At 44.9% G+C, this 22648-nt stretch overlaps 1 protein-coding gene and 1 long non-coding RNA gene across 6 annotated transcripts in view; one reads left to right on the top strand and one right to left on the bottom strand.

Moving 5' to 3' along the window:
- Positions 1-2995, bottom strand: part of LOC119167607 (uncharacterized) — a 234744-nt gene extending 231749 nt beyond the window's left edge. For 2 of the 5 annotated variants that reach the window (XM_075866040.1, XM_075866039.1), the window contains exon 1: positions 2788-2994. In XM_075866040.1, the coding sequence (XP_075722155.1) occupies positions 2788-2877 (90 nt within the window). In that variant the 5' untranslated portion in view covers positions 2878-2994. Of the gene's footprint in view, positions 1-2787 lie in introns of all 5 variants that reach the window. The other 3 variants (XM_075866038.1, XM_075866037.1, XM_075866042.1) reach the window with 2 other exon arrangements.
- A 15282-nt stretch (positions 2996-18277) lies between these two features.
- Positions 18278-22312, top strand: LOC142764795 (uncharacterized). Its single transcript, XR_012883890.1, has 3 exons — positions 18278-18351; positions 19995-20208; positions 22207-22312. It is a non-coding gene; the product is annotated as an uncharacterized LOC142764795 (long non-coding RNA).
- Positions 22313-22648: the final 336 nt, after the last annotated feature.

The raw sequence follows: 22648 nt of genomic DNA on the forward strand, positions 1-22648 counted from the left end.
CAATCTCGGATGCCATGCCTCCTGCCTTGGGTTGCGACCGGCCGCTGCGTGAGACCGCTCGCCTCCGTACCGCTCTGTCACGTGACATCACGGCTGCTCGGAGGCAACTGTGAGAGAATCGCTGTGTTCGCAGGGGGTGGCCGTCGGAGACGCTCGCCTCCGTACCGGAGGCGGAGGGTAAGATCAGAGGGTAGGGCAGCGCGTTCGCGACTCACGTTCCAGGCATAATTTTAAGGAGGCGTTGTTAGGGCATGACGTCTGAAATAACTTTGAGCCTCCAGGCTCTTGCAATGGTTCTTAAACATAAGCACGCGGTTGCGCACGGCACTTTACATGAAGTATACTGTAAGTACGGAATTGTCATAGTTTACAGATAAACACAAGTCAGGCCTAATCGATAAAATACAGTACTGTAGTTGTGCGCCTACAAACATCGCGCAAATCTGTGGCCTAGAGGTTAGTTTTTGTTTAAAACTCAGTCACTGAAGCGCTCCATGTGTTCATGTTTGGGAGAATGCGGAAAGCGTTTTACGATGTGCTTGAAGCAGAAAGCGACACCCACTTCGAAATTATTCTGGTGAATAGGGGGTACGACGACAATGAACAGTGCTCTGGAAAGTTGCCTTCGCTAATAATATTTCAATGCATTAGCAACCGAGCAAGACAAAATTCTCTTTTAGGACGTTTGAGGCGTGCATAATAGCAGTTACACTCACACCGACATGACTGGACAAACCAACCTTTGAAAACGTGCCTGACGTGCACGCACCTAGAAACGTGACGTGGCTAGCAGACGACGCACGGAGCAATCCACACTTGCGCCCTTCAGCCAGTTGCCGCCCTGCGGCGACACCGCTCGATCTCGCGGCAAATAGGAGACGCAGTGGACGATGTCTTTACTCTAGCGTTGGTGTTGTGATGCAATGCGTCGGCGTTCTGTCTTGACGGAGTTCCATTCAGCCATTAGGTAGAATAGTCAATCAGCACGTCTTGAGGGGCTAGTTGGTTTATTACTTTACGGGAAAAAATTGCGTAAATCAAGAAAAGACACTACAAAGAAGGGACACTAAAAAAGGTCGAGCTCAAACTGCCAACTGTTTTATTGACTGTAGATCGTCGGTTAAATAGAGAAACCGAACATAGCTGCACCGACGCGTCAAGGTGCATCACGTGCTAACGCACCTTATTCATCAAAAAGGACACTCCGGCTTCGTAGAACGATATTAAGGCCTCAGTTGCACAGATATACTATTTCTTGGTAACGAAGAACGCTTCAAAAACCTCACGAGGACACATGTTTGTGCTATGACCCAGTATTTTATTCTGCTAAAATAGTGCTTCACATGCACAGACTACGGAGTGGGCAGGCAAATCACCCATTTCGTTATTTTTATAGACAGCTGGTGTTCCCGTAAACAGTCGTTTACGCAGCGGCTTGTGTAGCCCACATAAGAATTGCCGCAAGAAATCGGAATTTCATACACCACTCCCACATCGCATTGTACCATCGGGTTGGTATGCTTCTTGCTACATAGGCTATCGCACTCTTCACCGCTCGAAATTCGCGAGCACAACCTCTTAAGTTCCTTGGGTGCAGAAAACATCATGCCAACTCCATGGTGGTTATCAAAAGTGTTCTTTTTAATGAATAAGGTGCGCCCCGCCACGGCGGTCTAGTGGCAAAGATACTCGGCTGCTGTCCCGCAGGTCGCGGAATCAAATCCCGGCTACGGTGGCTTCACTTCTCGTGGAGGCGGAAATGCTGTGGGCCCGTGTGCTCAGATTTGGGTGCACGTTAAAGAACTCCAGGTCATCGAGATTTCCTGAACCCTCCACTATGGCGTATCTCATATACATACGGAGCTTTTGGGACGTTAAACCCCAGGTATCGATCAAAAATGAAGAAGGTGCGTTAGCCCGTGATGTACCTCAACGCGTCTGTGCAGCTGTGTCCAGTTTCGCTATTTAACTGACAATCTACAGTGAATAGAACAGCTGGTAGTTTGCGTAGTTTGCACTCGACCTTTTTAGGTGCTCCTCTTCTTTGGTGTCTTTTCTCTACTCGCGCATTTTTTACCTGTAAAGTAGAGTAGTCGACTTGATGCTTCATCGTAGTCATCGTCTTGACGGTGATGGCTCGCCGTAAGCCCACCTTTCTCGCTCTTACACAGAGCAGCTTGGAACCCTTCCGCCTACAAGCAGTGGTTCCTTGCTGCATTTCATCAGGTTCACATGATCGTCACAAACAGGTTGCTCGTCACGTCCGAACTACGCCTTTTCGATGTTGTGTACCTGCATTGCAATGCTACTGTGCGTGAAGGCTGCCACCGCAGCAGTAAATTCAAGGAACTCTAGCTGTCGTGGTAGCTCAATGGTAGAGCATCGAACGCGTTATCCGAAGGAACTCTATGTACTTAGTGTTTCGTTTTATGAAAAAAAACACGCCAAAATACTGTTAACCTGATACTATCGGCACACATGTGTCTCTCGTGTTTTAAACCGAGCTCTTATCATACTAAAGTAATACGGCTACGCATACCACGACATGTCATTTGCGCCTAAAATAAACGCATGTATATGTTCTTAATACGTTTACATAAGAACAATATTAATATCTCTCTCGCTATGGTGTATTTGTGCTTATTTTCAAGGAACAGGCCAGATACGATTAGATGGTTGTCGCAATTGGTTCAGGAACAATTGTAAGATGTGCCACACAGGTTATTGGCAGAGTACGTCACTCCATCACAGACCTTTCATTCTTTGTAATCATAAATTCATACTTACTTTTCCGTTAGGGCACACTGACTTTTCCACAAACATTGCCAGCCATAACACGGTAAAGAAAGTGGTAAAAGAGCAGAATTTAGAGCTCATAATTCGGCAAAAGGGATCCGCTGAGACAAACCTACAACAAACCTTCGTGCTAAACTGGCTATGTATGACTAGCGAGCCCTACCAAGAAGTTCTTATGACGCACATTTCTTTCATGCCAGAGTAGTAGCTATGACCGACCTTCTGCCTACCAATAAATTATCTTTCGCTGAGTAATGCACTAACTTTAGCCTTATAACCACTTACGAGGTTTGCTGATCGCCTAAATGATGATAGATTTTTCCTAACTAGTTTTTAGAATGCTATTTCGCTTTCAGTGAAAAGCTGGCTAAATATAGCCGCACACATTTCTCAATTCTCAAGAATGTTTCGCAGATATCTCAATGATTCAAGTTTTTGGAGTTTTTTTTCTTGTAAATGCGTTAAAATTAACCTAAATTCCTATAAAGCATTAACAGAAGTTTTTTGTGGAATCACGTGAAGTCCAAGTGCAAATGCCTTGTTTGCCTATGCACTTCAAGATTAGAAAGCGCAAGCAGTCACGCTTTCTAACGGCTATACCATAGTTGATTGCAGATAAGAATTTATGTACAAACTAGCAGAATTTATGTAAAAACTAGCACTAGCAAACGTGGCTGCTACTAAGCTGTCGGGCACATAAATTTTTGCGTGATGCAATAAATATGTTTACCTCAAAGCAGCAATGTTATACTAACAAATATATAGTGTAGAAGCGAATCTGGCAGGGCATTGATATGAACGCATTGTTCTAGAGAAGGTACATAAATATTCGCAAGAGTTTCAGACAGGCCAGTCGAAGTTTCGATGGGAAGACGTTTGCTTGTCGAAAACACTTCGTCATCATTGGTACGTTACATTTATGCTACATTGTGTCATTGACGTTGCTTGCGGTTTTCACAAGAATGAACTGTAAAAGTGATTCGATTGCTGAGAATTGCAGTGGCGAAATAATTGGTCAAGCGATATAAAACAGGGCTGATGCCTCCGTCATAGCAAATGGTATTCGACACTCTAAGCCGAAAAGACCTCAAGTACGCTATGTCGTTGGTCTTTTAGGGGACTAAATGGGCTGCCTCAGACTGAATAAATTTTGCACTAATTAAGAGAAACTGCAAGCGTTCAACTATTACCCACTAACACTTACGCCACTTGGTTTAAATGTGGGGTTCGTGAAATGCTCCAGCGTGACTAAATGTTGAACTGCCTGGACGAATTGAGAAAAAAAAAATGCAACCCTGCTCCTGTAGGTAGCCTTTTCTGCTTATTTCCCCTTAATTAGCGCTTAAGAACGCAGTATATGAGGCATGCCGTATAGTTTCATATATAAATACCGGAAGCAGAATCTGGCGTGCAATAGTGTACCCCCATTAGAATTGTGGGAAGTACCGGCTTCGGATCGGATCGTGTTTGCTAGCGAGCTATCTACTGATCCTTTTGTACAGTTTCGGTTTCGTTCTGCCGTAGCGCGGGCAGTGGGGTGCCGTGCAAAGAACTGAAACCACACCATTGTTGTTCAAAGAGGATGAAGACCTCTAGGATTCAGATTGGCATCAAAGCTTTATGAGTCGTATTTGACAGTTTCAGCTGAGCGTCGTCCACTTACCACAGCGTATTGAAGTAGCGTCTCATGCCAGTGCAAAGTGTTATATCGAGTTCACGGTTCTTTTTTTTATGGTTTTTATGGGCGAAGCTCCTTATAGCGGCACCCGTTCGTCCCTCATAGCCGTAGTAGTAGTGTGTAACAAGCATAATATTTTGACCTCCAAGGTGGTGGCCGTGAGAGATTTCTTCTGTGCGTTGTTGAGCAATAAAAGATAGTGCTCATTGTACATGCCAATGGCTGCTAAGGGGAAATGAGAGAGAGGAGAATTCCTCTTTTATTTAACGCGCACGCTGCGAATTTTTTACTTTTCAGCAACGCATGGAAGACAAGAAAGGGTTGCTACGTTATACTCGCTGGGCGGAACCTCCTAGGTTTTAGAAGGGCTTGGTAAGCATTAGGCCGCAGTGCCGTGAATACAGTGAACTAGTATATACCATGAACTCGATGTGGTTAAAGGTGGGAAGTAGACACGAAACGCAATCAGTAAGAAAGTGTACGTGTGCCTCCTCTCGTTCAGTCCTTGTAATGCCCGCTTGATGGCGGTGCTTCTATATGGGGAATATATGATAAAATGATGCGAGATGGTGGTACTTGGAGTGTTGAATAGGTGGGCGAACGGACACGCACACAGATGCATGGACGGACGCATGGATGGCTGCACGGACGAATGCACGCATGGATGGGCGCAGGGGCGAATGCATGGACGAAAGCAGGGACGGACGCACAGATAAACGTGCGGATGCACGGACGGGGGAATGGACGCACGGGCGGCCACACAGACGCACGCATGGATGGACGGAAGCAAGAACGAATGGATGGACGGATGCTTCGCCTCACTATCCATCATTCACTCCATGGATATGCTGCCATTTTTTTTTGTTAGCGCGCTTTGCCAAAGCTCGTTTAACTCGACTGCATAACGACAGGGAAGCTAGGTAGACGCACCGCCATGTTCCTCTGACTCGACTTCACAACAAAACGAGAGGTGCGTTGGTGGCAAACCACTTGGAAAGACGCACCTGACATCGCAGCAGACGAAGCGTTAAGTGTTTCTCACTTAATACCGTACTGTTATTTCTATAAATATATAATGCGTGCTTTCGAGAGCAAAGCAATACTTTTTTTTTTCAATGCTCTAAAGAATAATTCATTACATCTTGATTCGAAATCGGGAACGCAGTGACACAGCAATGCTTACCTCAGTGGTTATATTTGTGCAGGTATGACTTCAACTGCATAACAACAAAAACGTTTCGCAATAAAACTTACATACAAAAGATTAAAGTAAGTTTAATTTAAACATACCTTCATTTCGCTCTGTTGTACACTCGGCAAACAAGCGTTGCGACTGTCAAGAACACGATCCACCCGAAGCAGATACAAAGCCTGTACTTCCTATTATACCAATCAGGTAGAAGTGCCACTCAAGGAGCCCGCGTACACACTAGTGCCAGAATCTCCTTTAGGCATTATTCTATAAAACTCTATGGGGCATACAGTACACACACACACACACATCTATATATACATACGCACTGCTATTTCAATCTAAACACCACCAACACTGATCGCCCGCGCTACACCACAGGGAAGTTTCACTGGCCGTAAAGTGATGGAGACCAGAGGGATGCACACGGACACGTTTCGCTTTCACTATTTACTTCCAATCAAACATGAAAAAAGAAATACACTAAAAAAAAAAGGTACTGACAACATTGTTACAACTCTAGCGGCTGCTTCTAGTGCGATATCATTAATTACCAGTCCAAATCTCAATATGGTTTTGCTGCTCGTTAAAACAATAAAGTCCGAATATACTTTCTTTGGTGGCAGTTGGGGTCCGGAGTTGCGCTTGACACTTGCTAGAGCCCTCGTTGCGTAGCCGTGGGAGTGACGACACCAGAGACCGGAGTATCGCCAATGTGGGTTCTGTCCAGACAGAGTCGGTGTGCGTCTTCCTTTCGGCCGAGCCAAGGTTCGACTGCTTCAAGCTCCAGGCCAGCTTTGTCGAATTATCGTGGCCCTCACTCGGGGTTCTTTCGGAGGTCAATTGCAGGAGATCAGCCTTTTTTCTGCCGCACTGGGGCGCACAGTGTTTACACTGAGCTTTGCCCCGTGCCGGGGCAACCTAATGTCTTCTGCTGTACTATATAGGGGGCTCGCTTGCGGGGGCGGCTCCAAATTCGCACTGTCTGACCACGTATTCACTGAGCACAATTTCACTTGGAGTTCAATAATATGTTTAGAGAAATTTATTCTCACAGACAGTGAACATCAATTACAATCGAACAAAACATTGCGACAGAACACAACATCCACTGAACGAACTCTTTTGTAACATGCACACCAATGATAGGAACCATTGGATATATATGAAAATATTATTTCGACCCCCCCCCCCCCCCAAGTAGTGCCGGTTAGAGACTTCTGCTCGGCGTAAAAAAACTGTAAAAATTGACAGCGTAGTGCATGAAAATTTACCTTGTCTCATTCATAGCACTAATATGCCCCGTTCTTTTATGATGAATTCACCTAATCTACATACCTCCAGTTACAGAATTATCAGCTGGCATTCCATCGTGTCGGCCGAACCAGTGTTCGGGATGCTGATTCACGAGCCCCCAAACACCAGCATAGCAGTAGGGATTATGAAGGAAAGCCGGCAAAGCAGCTTGGCGCTCGGTAATTCCACTAAAGGCTGGTTGGTGCACCCCGGCTACTAGCAGTGGTCGCGCGACCATTTGCGACTGGTCGCAAATAGTAGCGAATGGTCGCAAACGATCGCAGAGCGACTGCTCTGGCTAGTCGCTTCCTGACCAATTTTTCAGTCACGCGACTGTGGACGCAAAGCTGCTGGAACCAATCAGCGATGCTCAATTTTTGTTGTTTGTTTTTTCAGTGCGTCGGCGAGAACGGATAAAAGCAAGAAATGCGGCGCACTCAGTTTGCTCCGCTCACTCAACTGGCGCAGATTCTGTGCCAGCATAGAGGAAACGCGAGGGCGCTTGGATTGTGCACTAACGCGTGTTGAACTTGCTACTCATAACAGCTTCTATACGCCTAATGGGACTTCACTTTCACTAGGGCATAAAGCGATATAACTGTTTCGCGTGATTGCCGACAGGGCTGAGCAGTGCAGTGCTGTATCAGCAGAAGCCGAATATTATTGCCCTCTCCGTTGGCCCCCTCTTTGCGAGGCGGTCACGCATGACAAGCACTGTCAAGCATGTAGACCTTTTTGGTCTAACCGTTCTTCCGTTAGTTTAATCACTACAGTTAGTCCAACTTTGCGCGAATTTGGCTTACGGTGTACCAGAATGAAACTTGTTTTTAGAGTAGCACAGAAGTGTTTAAAGGACATCGACATATAAGAGATAGTACAATGTGCACTGCAGTTTAACAGATGTAGCCCCACTTCATGTGAGCCCATCCAAGTTTAAAGCGGTGCATCGCCGTCCTTATGACAAACGCTCAACAATATAATTCAACCATTGCGGCGGCTTGAAGAGCCAGGGAACAGGGCCCAACTTTTTTAACCCCCCCCCCCCCATACAACTCGGCAATTCTTAGATTAAACCACAACGATCACGTTTTCTGAATATTACAGCAGTGCGCACGGCGCACAGCCTCTGTTTCGAAAAACGATTTGCAGCATATTCACCGAGTAAATGATGTAGAGTGGAGCGAAGCATTCGTTCGTCCATTCGTTCTTGCTTTCGTCCGTCCATGCGTCCATCTGTGTGGCCGTCCATGCGTCCATCCGCCCATCCGTGCGTGCGTCTGTTTGTGCGTCCGTCCATGCATATGTCTGTGTGTCCGTTCGTCCATCAATTCAACACTCCGAGTACCACCATCTCGCATCTTTTCATTATATATTCCCCATATAGAAGCACCGCTATCCAGCGGACATTCCAAGGAGTAAACGAGAGGTGGCACACGCACACTTTCTTACGGCTTGCGCTTCGGGTCTACTTCCCACCTTTAACCACCTCGAGTTCATGGTATATACTAGTTCACTGTATTCATGGCACTGCGGCTCAACGCTCGCTAAACCTTTCTAAAACTAAGGAGGTTACACCCAGCGAGTATAACGTAGCAACCCTTTCTTGTCAGATAGTGCTTAACGTACATGCCAATGGCTGCTAAAGGGGAATAAGAGACAGGAGCATTCGGCTTTTAGTTAACGCGCACGCCGCGAACTTTTTATTGTTCAACAAAGCACAGGAGAAATCTCCCACCAGCAGCACCTTGAAGGTCGAAATGTAACACTTGTTACACACTACGACTACGACTACGACTACGACTACGAGGGACGAATGGGTGCCGCTTTAAAGAGCTTCGCTCCTAAAACAATTTCCGTGCATCTTTCTTACACCTGATTGACCCCCTTGGACGCGCAGTGACGTCAACTCGGCGATCGGTGACGTAACGTAGCACGCAGCTCGCCGATTGGTCTAAATCAGGTGTGAAAAAACAGTAATGAAGTCAACGTCAATTCCTGTTCCCACCCACAGCTACGAAACTGCCCCTTGTTTCTTGGCACTGCGGTGAAAGAGCCAGCCTCACAGTTGTCGCGTGCACGTGTACACTCCTGGCTCAACTGCAGCGCCTGTGCGCACGTGCGAACGTACTTCATTTTTGACATGAGCAACACGGGTAAAAAGCGCTGTTCTGTCGTCTGCTGCAAATAGAGCGACTGGGCAGCGGAGAAGCATCGGCACCGGGTGCCTCACGATGGGGCCCTGCGCGCTGCATGGCTGAGCGAATTGGCCATCCAACGACGTACGTAAGGGACCTGATCGTTTCTGGTCGACACTTCACACCTGACGCTTACACGGTTGACCCGCGGCTGGTGGCGTCAATGAAGCGGAAGTGCCACTGATCGAGTTCACCGACGACGCCGATCGCTGACATGGTGTCACGTTGCCGAATTGGGCGAGTCACGACGATGGGCTACGCTTTCCCATTCATGGAAGGGAGAAGATGGGTGAGGCCGCGCGAAAATTCGAAACCAGCTTAGACGGATGATCTAGCCCATGTAACTTCCTTTATATAGCACGTATTCACAAAATTCTTGTGGCAGCATGTTCGCAAAGAAAAACTGCACATATACTTCTTTTTAAAAACTTTCGAACCTCAGGCCTGTTTACTGGCCTTTTAAGGTAACATATACCCAAATACCACTTACGGCAAATCCCGTGTAAATGTAGCAGCGACTAGTAAAAAATTAACACAGGTAATCGGTATACACTCCTTAAAAGTCTTGTGAAACGCGAAGAGAAACGCAGGCGCGTCACGTGTTTATTTTAGCCCTGATTTGATTTCTCGCAAGGAGAGCATGAAGCGTAGTGCGAAAACCAGGTGAGCCGCGTCCTCGTGGTGAGTCCGAACGTTGACAAAATTACACTGCTATCGGAAACGCACCAAAAGGGATGGTATTAAAACAACGTGCTGCCTGAGCTAATCTAGGACACCACGCGCAACTTGACTCGTTCGTTTTAAAATGTTGGCACCACCCTGCGAAAAAGAACATGGTGGGAACAGTAAAGGCGAGTAAACGCAGCCTTCTTCATGGTTCTGGTGGTGGCTTAGTGAGTAAAACGCCCGCTAGCCATGATAGTGAATGATGTATTGGGTCGTTGGCGGCATGAACTCCCAGTGAGGGAATAGTTTTTTTTGCGTTTTCTCCTTTGCATAATTATCGCGTTTCTTTTGATAAAGTGTTTTCGCGTCTGAAACACATCACGAAAGTCTTGTTGGACACCAGCATAACTCTTCTGTGTTAAAATACACTCAAAGTTGGCTTTACTTGAGCCATTAGAAACACAGTGATCAAGAAGAAAAAATGCCAGCAATTGTGAGCTATACTTTCCCATTAGGCAGGCAGCTAAGGGGTTGTGAAACACAATTGTTACTTGTCGCCTTTCGATCGTTCTGCCTATTAGTGAACCTTAGGGCCCCTAACTTCCCGCAGAAACATACTGATGATTTTTATTTTTACGTTACGACACCCTATTGCAGCAATACTTCAAACGTGTACGAACACAGACTCCATTGGTATTAGGGAGACTACACATTTTCTCGGGCATGCTAGATATAGCAGTCACGCAACTGAAAGTTTCGAACGCGCATGCAGTAGGATTTGAACTCGTCATTTCAGCTCATACGGGTCTAACCCAAACAACGCTTACAAAATTTCCACTCAGTCACAACGATGTTTTGTGATCTGGTACCCCAGGACAATTAATACAAGGTGGATCCAAGAAAAGAACGTGCTCTGCTCTTAAGGGCGCAGCTCGGAGAGTAAGTAGTTGTCTATTACTGTGGCCTGATTGATAGCCAAATATACTAGTGAAAACTTATCGAACTAGAAAGGCTTAATTCATCTTAGAGTAGCGCACAAGTTCAAAACAAAAAAGTACAAGACAAACGCTTATGCTTTTCCAGTTTGTTTTGTATTTAATTTGTGCACTACCCCATTATCAATAGGTTTTCACTCGCCTGCCCATCAGTTCTACCGAGACTTGGCCGATGAAATTTCCCTCACTGACCTTGCAACTTGATCCCTGAACTCCACTTACTTGACAGATCATCGACAAGTTGCGTGCGCAGCACGTGGACACCCTTCAGGCCGTCACAACGCACGACACGCTCTCAAGATTGCACCTAGGTGCCCATCCTGCCGACAAAGTTCTTCATCAGGTGCTCATGCCTACAATATAGGACCTCATCGGCGAAGATGTAGCGCAACAGATTTCATTGCTACCACCCTGTACGAGCCTGCAAATTGTTTGGATCCGGACCTTCAATACACTATTCTGATCCCATGTTGCTGAGGTTTCCTCACCATTCTCCAAAGGCAGACTTTCAACCAGCCATCGTATACCATGTCCGAACAACTAAATGTAGTATAAAAGAGCATAAAATACTAAAATGTTTTTAATATTCACATGTTTGTGATACATGCTTTCGTGACTTTTACCAACAAGCCGCCTAATTACAAATACAAGAAGCATTACAGTGCCTCCACAGTTATATTAATACATTTATTTATTGTACTCCATGAGTGTACATGATTGCATTCTTTGGTACTTCAGTGCCGTCGCTAGGCCATAACGTAATAGCTTTGACGCACATGGAGGCATGTCCACTGCGACGCTAGGGCACACGGTTTCAGGGCTGTAATTTATAATATCTCAAAAATGTAAGGTACCACCAAACGCTTTCTTACGCATCTGCTTCCTGTCCTAGCAGCTGTCGAAGTTCCTCCAAGATATCAACAAAAAAATGATACAGTTTTCTTGCTGCAGACAAAACAGCTTCTGTCATCTGCGGTATCTCTTTCTGATATATATTCTTTTTTACTTTTCAGTATGCTCCTGTATACCAAACCACACTCAACAGTCATGCGAGAAGACTGAAGCTTAGTCACGCTGAAGTGTCTCTATTCAGTGTTTCCGCGCAGCACACACCACCCATTCAGAAGACAGTCAAGAAGCGTAAAAATAAGAGGGTGATTATGAGACCATCTAGACATATGGAACGTCAAGCCCTAAAGGCGGCGATTTCTCAGCGCCACTGAGTTTCAATTGGCAGAGTTATCTGAAGCGAGCCTTTTGATGCATTCAAGGATGAGGCACCGTGTTATATGCAAAACAACTTTTTTCTTTGACTTGCCTGTTTAACGCTGTCCCGACCGACCAACTGACCGACTGCTCGCGCTGCACAGCCCCGCACAGGCCACAGCGTAAGAGTTCCCTGCTCTGCATCTCTACGAGGTTCCTTTTAGTGGGAGACGGGCCAAGTTACTTTTTTTCTGTTAACACTTCTGAACACCTCGAAAACATATCATTTTTATTTATTTATTTATTTATTTATTTATTTATTTATTTATTTATTTATTTATTTCAATACCCTAAAGTCCCAATTGGGCATTACATAGGGGGGGATTTAAGTGAATACGTACATTTCAAGCAACATGAACGGAAACGGAATACCGAAAAGTAACAATAAAAAGGAAACAGCGAGTAAATCGAATCACAGCATCAAGTCAAGTACGTTCACCAACATTAATCGAGTACATATCGATTAGCACAATAATAATGAAAACACTTAAGAAAATTACATCGAAGAACACTGAATAAGTATCGGGAGCAAAAACAGCAGACGAAACGGGGGCAATCGAACACAGGTCAGCCACGTTTTTCACTATGAAAATAGCTTTGAAGCATGGAGTTAAATATGGAAGGCTCTGTTATTTCGGCGATGTTAGGTGGAAGAGAATTCCACTCAATTATGCATAATGATAGTGGCGAATTTTGAAACTTCTTGGTCCTAGCAAAAATGGGGGCCACCTTGTGTGCATGATCAAGGCGGGATGAAGTATGAGGGGCTGGAAAGATATGAGACTGGGCGAAGGATGAGTTGCTGTGATAAAGTGAGTGAAAGAACGATAGTCGAGTAAGTCGCCTGCGCATAGCAAGTGTGGTAAGGCCAAGGTCCGTTTTTAGTAAAGAAACACTTATGAAACGCGAGCAGGATGATGAGATGAACCGAGTAGCTTTATTGTGTACCATTTCGAGCATGTTAGTAAGACCGATTTGGTGAGGATGCCATATGATTGAAGCGTATTCTAGGGATGGCCGAATCAATGAATTGAAAGCGCGCAGTCTTGTGTCCCTATTAGTGAAATGCAAGCGACGTTTAAGGAGGCCGAGTTTCTTGAGAGCCTTATTAGTAGTATACTCTATGTGAGCAGTCCAGCTTAGATCTGAAGTGAGTATTACGCCCAGATACTTAAATGACGTGACTTTTTCTATTATCGAATCGTTTATTTTATAAGAGCTATAGCATGCAGAAGTGATATTATTAAACATTAAGTGCTTGGTTTTTTCGACATTAATTTCCATTTGCCATTTGCTGCACCATTCCCCTAACCTGGTAAGATCCTGTTGTAGTTCTGCAACGTCATCTGTGCAAGTTATTTTCCTATAAACAACGCAATCGTCCGCGAAAAGACGAATTGATGAACTTATGTTAGATGCAATGTCATTAATGTATACTAAAAAGAGAAGAAGACCCAGCACACTGCCTTGTGGCACACCAGATGTTACTCGGGTAGGATGAGATATGTAGTTGTTAAGTTTAACTGACTGAGACCTGTTGTTTAGAAATTCTTGTATCCATGCAGTCGTTTTCTGGTCGAGGCTGAGGTGACGTATTTTTAACATTAGCCGGTTATGGGGAACATGATCAAAAGCCTTAGAAAAGTCTATGAAAAGCGCGTCGATGCAGATGAACATATGAAGAGCTGTGTGCAGGTCTGTCACGAGTTCGAAAAGTTGAGTCTGACATGATAATTTTTCTCGAAAACCATGTTGGGTTTGAAGAAGTAAATTGTTATGGTTGAGGTGACGCATGACCTTGGAGTGTATGATGTGCTCTAGTAACTTACACGAAATGGACGTGAGTGAAATCGGCCTATAATTGTTGGGGTGATTGCTGTTACCAGACGTAAAGATAGGTACCACATTAGCCAATTTCCAGTCATCTGGTATACAACTAGAGTCAAGGAATTGCTGGAAAATGAAAGCAAGCAACTTAGCTGAATGTTGACAGGTTAATTTAAGTAGTTTGGCGCTGATGCCATCGGGGCCGGGACTGGTTTTAAGGGGAAGTCGACGGATAACGCTAGCTACACCGTGCTCTGTTATTAGGATTGCTGGAAAAGGGTATTCAATGGGCAGTTGTGACAGTGAAATAGAATCATTCAGTGGAAGTTCGTCAGTGAATACCGTGGTGAAGTGTTTGTTGAATTTTTCAGCGGAGTGTTCTACCGATAAGGTGCTGCCGTCTTCCCTCATTAATACTGCTGTTGAGTGGGTGCTTTTGGGGTTCACGATATTCCAAAATTTTTTAGGGTCCGTTTTCATGAGGTTAGGTAGCGTTTCGTTAAAGAATTTATCTTTCGCTTGAAAAATGATGCTGTGTGTTTCTGCTGAAATGTTTTCGTAAACTTCCCAATCTTGGGGACAGTTCAAGCGACTTGCTTTTCTGTAAACCCTTTTTTTCTTGTTCAGGGCACGTTTTACGTCTCGCGTGAACCATGGATCATCTGATCTAGAACTTATTGTTAGTTTAGGAACACAGGTAGCTTCAATTTCTTTAAGTTTATCCCTGAACAAACGCCAGTTTTCATTAGTTGTACGGTCGTCAAAGTATTCGTAAAATTCCGCTGCGAAAGTGTGTAGCATACTGTTCATTTTGTTATGTCGGTACGCGCATAGTTCAGCAACTGTTTTTTAATTTTTAATTTCCTTGTAGTAGGAAGTGAAACCAAGCAATGGACAACCCTGTGATCACCGATTTTTTCTAGCACGCGTGTGCTACAGGTTTCGGGGCTGTTAGTTAGGACCAAGTCTAAAACCCGATCCTTCCGCGTAGGTTTATGTACAAGTTGTGTTAAATTGTGATAAAGGAGCAGCTGAAGAAATCGAATACATTCAGATCGATTATTGTCATGAAGGGCAGACAGGGTGGACCAATCTATTTCTGGATAATTAAAGTCACCACCTAAGAATAAAAGCGAATTAGGAAATTTCTGTGTAACTTGTTCAATGGCATCACCAAGAAGTTCTGAAAACTCTGAATTGCTGTCGGGGGGTCGATAACAAGCGCCAATGACGCCAGCAACATGACCAATGTGACATGATGCCCAGACTATTTCGAGAGGTGAGTCCACTGAAATTGGAGAGGGGTGGTATAATTCGTTTATCGCAACAACCACACCACTACCTCGGGAGCCGGTTCTATCTTTGCGGAAGATGACGAGTGATGATGGTAACGAAAGTTCGCTGCTTGTGACGTCCTCAGACAGCCCCGTTTCGGTACCGATAATGATTTCTGCAGAGCACGTGTGCATGATGGCTTTTAAGATGTCAGTCTTATGGTATAGGCTACGGAAGTTAGCCAAAAGCATCGAAAATGAGTCAATGGGTGAAGGGCGCTGATTTTGTGACGCTAAACATCATTCAGCAGATCGTTCGGGGTCTGAGGACGCCTGAACCACCGAGCCACTGGCTGGGTCAAACTGGTAAACCTTGCCTTGTAGGTGAAGTTTGTTAAAACGCACTGAAAAGCGGGCGTTGTCAGTGCGGTTGCTGTTGGAGAAGTCCCGAAGTTTTTTTCTTGCGAATTGAACACTCGGCGAGAAATCTTCTTCAAGCCAAACTTTTGGTGTCTCCAGGTTTTTAAGCTTGTACGGGTTGCGCAGGGCATCTATTTTAGATTTAAAGTTAAGAAACTTAACAATAATTGGACGGTGAAAGCCGGGACGACGTTGGCCAAAGCGGTGTGCCCTTTCGATATCTCCAGCTGTAATCTTAAGGTGGTCAGTAAATGAATCCCTGACGATTTGCTCTGTCTCTGTGTATCCTTCGTGATCACCCTCAGGAAGGCCTGTGATGATAAGGTTGTTCCTCCTCATTCTGTTATTCATATCGTCAACTACTTCAACGAGCTGTCCACTTGTCTTGCTTATATTCGACTTGACTTCATTCACAGATTCAGCGACAGCGTCAAAGTTGTCTTTGAACTTCGCCACGCTGTTCAAAGTTTTTTCAATGGCCGTGACACGAGTCTTCAAGGCAGTCAAGTGCTGATTGATATCGTTCAAGCTTTTTGTTGTCTCGTAGTGACATTCTTTTATGAGGGTGACCACATCCTCATTCCTGGGGCCTGGGTTAGCTTCCACGTCCCCCGCGCAGAGTAAAAGCAAGGTAAGACACGTTAACGCCAAAAGCAGAGACGGCCTGGGGCATAGCGCGCTGATTGTGGTTAGTTTCAGCTGAGACTGAACATGGCGGAACATTTTAGGTGCACTACAAGCAGAGAACGTGCCGATTCGAGCGCGATAAGTACACAGGTCAACACCCATCGTTACACAAATTGCGGGGATCCACAGCCACAGAGGTTATTAGCAAAAAGGCTAACCAGATAAACAGCCTACCTATAACAGGAGAAGGAACAGGTCAAGCAAGGTGACACTCGTGGCCGCGAATCCCAGATGGAAACCGACTGTTCGGCGTTAATAAGGCTTGTGGTGGCGCTGCAACCATGTGACGTCACGAGGTGCGTCACAGCCTTTTTCGGTGCTCAGAACGGGCTGGATGAGATGGCGGTTTCGCGTAGCTTTCGTTGATCGGCTGATTCCTGGCGGCAACGAGCCAACTGCACGGGGCAGGATTCGATGATCTATAACAGGAGAACGCACAGGTCAAGCAAGGTGACACTCGTGGCCGCGAATCCCAGATGGAAACCGACTGTTCGGCGTTAATAAGGCTTGTGGTGGCGCTGCAACCATGTGACGTCACGGGGTGCGTCACAGCCTTTTGCGGTGCTCAGAACGGGCTGGATGAGATGGCGATTTCGCGTAGCTTTCGTTGATCGGCTGATTCCTGGCGGCAACGAGCAAACTGCACGGGGCAGGATTCGATGATCTGTAACAGGAGAATGCACAGGTCAAGCAAGGTGACACTCGTGGCCGCGAATCCCAGATGGAAACCGACTGTTCGGCGTTAATAAGGCTTGTGGTGGCGCTGCAACCATGAGACGTCACGGGGTGCGTCACAGCCTTTTCCAGTGCTCAGAACGGGCTGGATGAGATGGCAATTTCGCGTAGCTTTCGTTGATCGGCTGATTCCAGGCGGCAACGAGCAAACTGCACGGGGCAGGATTCGATGATCTATAACAGGAGAAGGCACAGGTCAAGCAAGGTGACACTCGTGGCCGCGAATCCCAGATGGAAACCGACTGTTCGGCGTTAATAAGGCTTGTGGTGGCGCTGCAACCATGTGACGTCACGGGGTGCGTCACAGCCTTTTCCGGTGCTCAGAACGGGCTGGATGAGATGGCGGTTTCGCGTAGCTTTCGTTGATCGGCTGATTCCTGGCGGCAACGAGCAAACTGCACGGGGCAGGATTCGATGATCTATAACAGGAGAAGGCACAGGTCAAGCAAGGTGACACTCGTGGCCGCGAATCCCAGATGGAAACCGACTGTTCGGCGTTAATAAGGCTTGTAGTGGCGCTGCAACCATGTGACGTCACGGGGTGCGTCACAGCCTTTTCCGGTGCTCAGAACGGGCTGGATGAGATGGCGGTTTCGCGTAGCTTTCGTTGATCGGCTGATTCCTGGCGGCAACGAGCAAACTGCACGGGGCAGGATTCGATGATCTATAATAGGAGAAGGCACAGGTCAAGCAAGGTGACACTCGTGGCCGCGAATCCCTTGCTTCTATACTCATTACACTGTCGTGTTTTATTGCAATAGCTTTAAAGAGCTTGTTTTGCTGAAATTACGTTGGTCAGCCTCGATAATTGGGAGCGCAAAATCAACATCTTTGCTTTAAAGAATTTTGATAGAGATGCAAATAAATTAAGTTATCGAAAATTCCCAGTCTGTGGGGGGTTTGAACCGGTTAGTTTCCGCTGTAAGCGGGTGTTTACCAATTCAATTCACTTTTTTTTTACTTTTCCAGAGAAGCAATCTGTAGAAACACCTGGGAAAAAAAGCTGTCGCCGCAGCTTGATGAAAGCCCAGCGTCCCTTACATGGCCATCGCGCATATATGACACATGTATGACGCATGTCACCAAGTGTTTTATACATAGCATTCGCATTGAAAGCATTGTACACACAGATCAGCATACATCACATGTACACGTAAGATGTAACAATGCCACTTCGTACAACAATGCAGGCTAATGACTTATTAGGATAAAAAGTAGTCGTGTAGATGTTTTTCATATAAAGCGGTTGTGTTTTTGTACCGGTTTAGTATGATTGGAATATTATGAGTTAGTGATTGCAAGATGTAGTTGTTTCGGGACCAAGGTACGTTTCATCCTACTGCCCCCTTGAGGCAACGCAGTGGGTGCATAGCAAGTTTCCAAAGATTTCATGCATCGAGTGCGTCACACGCACAAGAAATGCAATATCTCAGTCGCGTTCAACATTTAGGGCAAAGCATAGAGGTCTCCCAATTTATTATCGCTTTTTTTGCCCTCCTATTTTCACAGACTGTTTCGTCACCTCCTTTTAAGAATGCAGTGCCTCATATTGCTTTAGCGGAAAGATCTCCTAGGCGACTGTTTATTACGGGCAGCCACGCTTAGGTATCATCGCAAGTGTAGTGGCTAAACTTGCGTTACAAAAGTGCACGAGAGACCATGTTCCCGCACATTGATGCAAATGGCCCTACACAAAATATTTTTAGGCTCTGCACAGAACGGCTTGAACTTTCACTGATGAGTGCCAGCCCGTGCTGGATCTCAGATAACTGCATGTACTTCTGAGCCAAAAGACTTATTTAAAATAACAGGCGCCATTACATATGAAATGGTTTACGTTTGTGAGGTACTAGTGTAGTTTATATTGTGTCAAGTATACGTATATTCTGTTTTGAACATTCGTATACAGATGAATTCTTCAACACTAAACTAACCACATCCAAATGCAGGTGTCTTTCAATTCTAGATGTTTTTTTGTCCAGGCACAACAAGTTATTGAAATTACGTCTCAAGCTCCTTTAACATCTATTAGGACACATAAATTCTTCAAAAGACGTCAATCAAAGCAATGCCTAAAACTTCAATCGCGAGTTTAAATTTTGTGCATATTGTCACCACAATACATTTTAAAATACCTTACTTAGTGCTGCATGTGTCCTTTTGTAGTTTTTCACTGAATGGGGCCATCCATGCGAAGTTACACGTTCAGTGTTATATTTCCACGCAGTTTTTTGCACGATTTCAACTACCTCTAGCTAATTTTTACCTAAGATTCCCTCGAACCCTACCCAGGAAGAATTCCTTTTATTCATGTGCAAGCAAGAACACCACAACACCATAAACGCAATTCTGAAAATTTCTGTTGTCTCACTTACCATAGCTGCGCTATCGCGTCTCAGCAAAATTTATATAAAATCCTTAAAAAACAAGATTCATCTTTTAGAAGCCACCTGAGAATATAACAGTAGTTACCAGTGAATATACCTGTTCAGATAACAGTGCTACCTTCAGGATTTTACAACACAAGCACTTACACTGCTGAGGTGTGACAATAGGTATATATATAACGCTTCCACACCCCAGGTAAGTATTTATTGTTGTGGGCAGGGTTCCAACACGAATCGGTCAACACACACGGGTCGTGCTTTGGCAAAAAGGAAAAGTGTGTGGTTACCAAGCGCTGTAAGACACATGGGCTGGCGCTTATCGGAGTCTGATTCTGGTTCACAAGCAGGCATATTTTTTTTAGTTTTCACGAACTTACTGCTCTTTATTCCCCAAGGAACCACACATTGTTTCTATTAGCTCAAACAAGAAGTAGTAAGCAGCCGTATGTCCAATCGCAATGCACTATATTGAACACGAGACGGTTGAAATTTTCAGAGCCCTGCAATACAGCGTATCTCTTAGTCACGTCGCACTGTTGAGATGGAAAACCACCAATAATCTGTATCTTCATCATTACAGCCACCTTATTTTACACCGGCACAACTGCTTTATAGCGAAATGTCGATTCCTGGAGAAGTGTGCAAGCACAGGGAACTACAAAAGTTTACAGACCCTGTGAGTGCTTCTCCAAAAGCATCTTCGGGACGCTTCCGCTACGTCAACAGCAATCAGCAGCACCGCAGCGCCCGAGCAGCATCCCTTGCCTAATAGACGGCCCCTCTTGTCTGACTAGGTACAAATAATTTTCAACGTTCACTTTTATATCTCTAGCGATTATATGGACCCCCTCGGCTAGATTCTGCCGCCATCTTCGACATCGGCGTCGACGTTGGTGATCTCCGTCATTTGCCGTATGCGTATCTATCCATATTAAAACTAAAAAAAATCTAATTGAGAAAACGACCCTGGCGCACGAATTTAAATATTTTACATCTTGCTTGTGAGTGCGTGGCGTTAACCACTGATCCATGAAGGTGAACCTTCTTCAACATTGAAATGGCAAGCTATTAATATTTACCACTTAACACTGCCGATGACATTCTCGGGGAAACTATCGCGTTTTCAGAACTTTCTTATTTATTTATTAATTTAATAAATAAATAAATAATAAGCAGCGAGATGGCCCCATGAGCGCGGGTCGCCATATTGTCACGACGCGGCGACGCGCGCTGATGCATTCATCTCTCACGCGTACTTTTCCAGTGAATTAGGTGGAAAGGAGGGGGGGCTAACGCTCACGCGTGCGCGCGTTCATCTCGCGGTGGGAAGTAACCATTTGGCTTTCACCTGAGCCATTCTGCTGTAGTTAGCAGGAGCACAAAGGTCACTGCACTCGCACCACAGTCTCGGTTTGCGAAAAAGGCATGCTTTCCAGACACAGCTGAGTAACAACTAAGACACCTATTCGAGTTCATCTGTACCTGTTAGTACGTTTCGTGCGTTACTTGTGCGTTATCAATGCGGGGGCACGTTTTGACCTGCCTTCCATTCTTCGCGTGACATTCCAATTTGCTGCTATCGCATTCATTCCTTCGCCTTTGCGGCAAATCTGTGACTTTTTTTCACGCAACGTGCTTTTTTTTTTTTGCACCCGTGTCTATGTGCCTCGAGAATGAGCATAACTTTTATGGGCATAACTTTTATCAGGTGAAATCTTCATCACAGTCATACCTAGGCGACATAACACCGTTTGAGGCATGCCATATGATAGCGTTGATTCTGCTATGAAAATATGAATGTAATGGGCATGCTACAAATAAGCACTCTGCGTGAAAATGTCAAACTACCAATGGGCTGCGCGGCAGTGAAAAAACTGAAAGGCCAGTCAATAACAAGCAGAGCTGCTTCCGGCCTAACACTGCGGTCAACGGTAGATGGCGCATCGCTCGGTGGAGCGGAAAAGTAGTTCGGCGCGTGCTCGTGTGGTCCGCAAACTTTTGTGGTTGTGAAATTTTTACCTTCAAGTGTTTCATTACCAAATGTGAAGTGTTTATACCTCGGTAGGTCAATTCACACAAAAATCGGTTGTTGCAACCGATGAAGTCAGTCAGCTGTGTAGCTTTTTTGTATGTTTATTTGGCGTCATGAATAATAAATTATAATGGTATGTCGGCAGCGCACTTTTCAGTCGCTCTGATAGTTACAACTCGACATTCAGATTAACATTTTCGCAGCATTCTCAATCTCATCACAGTGTCAGTATCACGCAATTAAACTTTCGCACTATGAAAAGTGCTGCCTGGAGAGCTTGACATCCTCAGATGTACACATGTATTTTGTCATACACGACAAAATTAGGTGTTCTACTTTTCTGAACCCTGTATATTTCATTCGTACCGTAAAAAAAGTTAATTTTCCTGCCTTATTGCCCTTTTTTGCGAAAACAAGCGCTGATCTACGTAATTTGAACGCGCAGTTCTGTAATGACAGTAGATATATTCTTCCTTAGCGTTCTTTCAAATAAAAAAATTCACATTAAAGAATTCATAGGGCATATGCCTCTGCGTAGATGAAAAGTGATAATAGTTGTCTTCAGACAGCACGATGTAGTTATTAATATGATTGCAACTGATAGCGTCTGAATACCATGGAAGTGTCATCGTCAAGTGTTATATTCCACATTGTCTTATAATAGTTCATGAATGACGGCATCAGCTGGTACATACATGATGACACGGCTTAACTATAAAAAAACACATACGTCAAATATGTTGGAATTGCCGATTTACAGACACCACAGACATATTACGTGTAAACTCAAGAATGCAGTAAATATATCCTCCTTGAGACGATTGCAAAGCGGATATATCTTCAAACGCGTATCTGTACAAGTGTGCCTAAAAGTAAGTATTTTGAGCTTCTGCTCAATTGCGTTTCCTTTACACTTTAGCACTTGGTATACGGTTAGTAATGACGTTGCACAGTGTGATTGTTCTACAAATATAGCAACGGCAAGATTTATTGTGCCTTGTATCTTAGCTGTAGCCTAAAGTCTGAGCAACAGTGCTTAACCTGGAGACTCGACCGTTGTGCGTTCTTGAAATTCTCAACGGTTTTCTAATCATGAATTGAGGCACACGTGTGCAACACGGGCCTAGCATTTCTCCCACAGTGAAATATCACGTGAGCATTACTAGGAAACACTATATTAGTATTATCTACCGGTGTATACG

Source organism: Rhipicephalus microplus, chromosome 6 (genome assembly GCF_043290135.1).
Source record: "Rhipicephalus microplus isolate Deutch F79 chromosome 6, USDA_Rmic, whole genome shotgun sequence".
Taxonomy (NCBI): Eukaryota; Metazoa; Arthropoda; class Arachnida; order Ixodida; family Ixodidae; genus Rhipicephalus; species Rhipicephalus microplus.